Source organism: Tarenaya hassleriana, unplaced genomic scaffold (assembly GCF_000463585.1).
Source record: "Tarenaya hassleriana unplaced genomic scaffold, ASM46358v1 Cleome227, whole genome shotgun sequence".
Taxonomy (NCBI): Eukaryota; Viridiplantae; Streptophyta; class Magnoliopsida; order Brassicales; family Cleomaceae; genus Tarenaya; species Tarenaya hassleriana.
This window is the reverse complement of record NW_010965601.1, coordinates 149,783-153,370: the sequence shown is the minus strand read 5'-3', so window position 1 is coordinate 153,370 and position 3,588 is coordinate 149,783. Positions and strand designations below refer to the sequence as shown.

At 41.4% G+C, this 3,588-nt stretch overlaps 1 protein-coding gene across 1 annotated transcript in view; it reads right to left on the bottom strand.

The window, feature by feature from the left end:
* Nucleotides 1–227: 227 nt before the first annotated feature.
* LOC109116750 overlaps nucleotides 228–3,588 on the bottom strand; it is a 6,021-nt gene continuing 2,660 nt past the window's right edge. Inside the window, 6 exon segments of the mRNA XM_019202724.1 lie at nucleotides 228–646; nucleotides 1,336–1,485; nucleotides 1,543–1,672; nucleotides 1,826–2,609; nucleotides 2,721–2,859; nucleotides 2,862–3,462. Coding sequence (XP_019058269.1) covers nucleotides 228–646; nucleotides 1,336–1,485; nucleotides 1,543–1,672; nucleotides 1,826–2,609; nucleotides 2,721–2,859; nucleotides 2,862–3,462 — 2,223 coding nt within the window.

The following is a 3,588-nucleotide window of genomic DNA, read 5'->3' as shown; positions in this document are numbered from 1 at the left end:
GTCAAAAATGTCGCATCAACAGCAACAACTTTACGCATATACTTCCATCCTTTTATAGTTGCACTTAACGCGATAAATAGGTACTTGAAACTTTTCTGATCATTGTCCAACTCAAGACGCACTATGGATCCAGGATTTCTTTCTCTCAGCATGGACATCCACCCAGAAAGCCTCATGTAATGATCGACATGATTACCGCGAATCTCTTTTTCAACACTGTGCTTTCCTCACAATGCCATCAAATACGAAACAGTTGCCCCGTACTTGGTTTTCATTCGTCGTACTAATTCTGGGGCAGCAGGAGTTTCCAGGATCCCAGCATATTCTTCCTTCAAATAATCTCTAACCAAATTCGATGAACCCTTCATAGCTTCTTTTGATTCTGAAACAGGTCTGCATCTGTGAATTGGATTGTGTGTTCTTACGCTAAAACGATTCGAACTCGGGAGCGATGCGATGCGCAATTTCCAGTTACAACCTGATCCAGCAAACTTGCATCTTATTTCCCACAACTTCTTGTCAGACTTCAGTGTAACATAGCTGAAACAAGCCTTAACTGAACCCTTTCGTATATATTCTGGTGCGTCTTGCTTATTATCAAACTCATAACCAATATCTATGTTCAATCCATCGCTAAATTCGAATACTGAAGTACAAAACAATGAGTCCTCCACAATACCAAATGATACGAACCCGGATCGACGAATCTCAGAATTAGGTAAAAAGGATAGTAGATGGATGTTCAACAACCCACTAATGACACGTGAACCGAACCTAGGACTTGTTTCAGTCACAAGAACGCCCTAAACCCAATCCAGACCCGGTTAGAGAACCTTTGAAACTAGCGAAGACGCCACAAACACCTGGTGGTAAAAGTGTTTGATAAGTCAAAAGAACACTACCTCAAACCTTACGAAGTTTAGAGTTAGTACTCAAGAACATAAGAAGAAACCTCTCAATTCAATAATCTGAGTTTTACATGATAGATGCTCCCTTTTTATAAGGAAAGAAACATTGAAAAACTAAGAAAAATAAAAGAGTTTGCTGAAAATAAAGAAGACTAAAAACAAGGCAATTATAGTTCCAATGTAGTCAAAAAATGACCACATTTATTGCACAATGACCAGAATTCGTAGCTCCTTTTCTTCCATGTTTTTCAAGCACTTTTTTGGGCTTATTTTACTTCATTTGGGCTGATTTGGGCCCCAAGTAAGTTAACCAAAGCATAGGCTTGAGTTTGGGCTGATCCCATTTGATTTTGAAGCCCAAACTCTTCTTGAAGTAGCATTGTAAATGTTTCCTTCAATCTCTTTGCCTTAGCGCGAGTCATGGGACCGTCACTCTTCAATTTCTGTTCTAAGAGCTCCTTTTGATCCGCTTGAGAATCTCCTACTCCCGTTCTCTTGTCGTCTCTCCCGTGCTTCCCGATGTCCTCATCATTCCCTTCCTCTTGAAAGGGATTTTCCCTCAAATCCGAATTATCATCTGCATCAAAACGAGCTAAGTCAGCAACATTAAACGTAGAGCTAATGTTGTACTCACCTGGAAGTTCAATCTTATAGGCATTGTTGTTGATTCGTTCGAGAACTTTGAATGGTCCATCTCCCCTCGGCATAAGCTTGCTCTTCCTTTGATTTGGAAACCTTTCCTTGCGCATATGAATCCACACCATGTCTCCTGGCTCGAACGTAACTTCCTTGCGCCCTTTGTTTGCTTGCTTAGCGTATTGCTCCGTGCGTCACTCAATATTCTTGCGGGCCGGTTCATGAATCTGTTTTACAAACATAGCCTTGTTCTTTCCGTCAAGGTTAGTCATTTCGCTCATCGGCAATGGCGAAAGATCCAATGGTGTTAGTGGATTAAAACCGTAAACGATTTCAAAAGGCGAGTAACGCGTAGCACTATGCACAGATCGATTATATGCAAACTCAACATGCGGTAGACAGTCTTCCCACGTTTTAAGGTTCTTTTTAATTAAAGCACGCAACAACGTAGAAAGAGTCCTATTCACCACTTTCGTTTGTCCATCGGTTTGTGGATGACAAGTCGTCGAAAAGAGTAGCTTAATCCCTAATCTTCCCCATAGAGTCTTCCAAAAGTAACTTAGGAACTTAGTATCTCTATCCGAAACAATCGTCCTAGGCATGCCATGCAACCGAACAATTTCTCGAAAGAACAAAACCGCAATATGGGATGCATCATCGGTTTTATGACAAGGGATAAAATGTGCCATTTTCGAAAATCTATCAACCACAACACACACAGAATCCTTCCCTGTCCTAGTTCTAGGCAACCCAACAATGAAATCCATTGAAATATCAATCCATGGTGCACTCGGAATCGGTAAAGGCGTATACATACCATTGGGTTGTACCTTGGATTTCGCCTTCTTGCACTTCATGCATCTTCCACACACCCGTTCAACATCTCTCTTCATATTTGGCCAATAGAAGTGTTCCTGCAAAGTTGACAAGGTCTTGGCCACTCCAAAATGTCCCATGAGACCTCCTCCATGAGCCTCTTGAACAAGCAAATCTCGCATAGAACAGTTAGGCACACAAAGTTTATTCTCACGGAATAAATATCCTTCAAACCGATAATATTTTCCACTTGCAACCTTTTCACATGCCTTGAACACATCTTGGAATTCCTGATCAGATTCGTACAACTCCTTAATATGTTCAAACCCTAGCATTCTCGCATCCAAAGAAGTTAACAACGTGTATCGTCTAGACAATGCATCAGCCACAATGTTTTCCTTACCTTGCTTATGTCGGATAACATAAGGAAACATTTCAATGAATTCTACCCACTTGGCGTGTCTTCGACTCAACTTGTGTTGTCCCTTTAGGTACTTGGCGATTCATGATCGGTGTGAATCACGAACTCCTTCGACCACAAGTAGTGTTGCCACGTTTGCAGAGCCCTCACCACTGCATACATCTCTTTGTCACACGTCGAATAATTCAATTGAGCTCCGTTCAACTTTTCACTGAAGTATGCGACTGGCATCCGTTCTTGCATCAGCACCGCACCAATTCCTACACCAGAAGCATCACATTCGATCTTAAATGTTTTCTGGAAATTAGGTAGAGTCAAGAGTGGAGAGTCGATCAACTTCCCTTTTAATGTTTGGAATGCCTTCTCTTGCGCTTCTCTCCAACGAAACTTGTTATCCTTTTTAATCACTTCCGTCAATGGGGCAGCTATGGTGCTGAAGTCTTTGACAAAACGCCGATAAAATCCTGCCAAGCCATGAAAACTTCGAACCTCACTGGTGGACTTAGGAGTTGGCCAACTCTTGATGGCTTCTATCTTTTCCTCATCGACGTGTATGCCCTGTGAACTGACAACAAATCCTAGGAAAACAACCTTATCAGTGCAAAAGGTGCATTTCTTAAGGTTAGCGTATAATTTCTCGCCTCGCAGTATGTCAAGAACACAACGTAAATGTTTAACATGCTCTACTAAACTCTTGCTGTAAACTAAGATATCGTCAAAGTAAACGACAACGAATTTTCCAATGAGATTTCGCAGAACATGATTCATAAGCCGCATGAACGTGCTAGGTGCATTAGTTAAACCAAA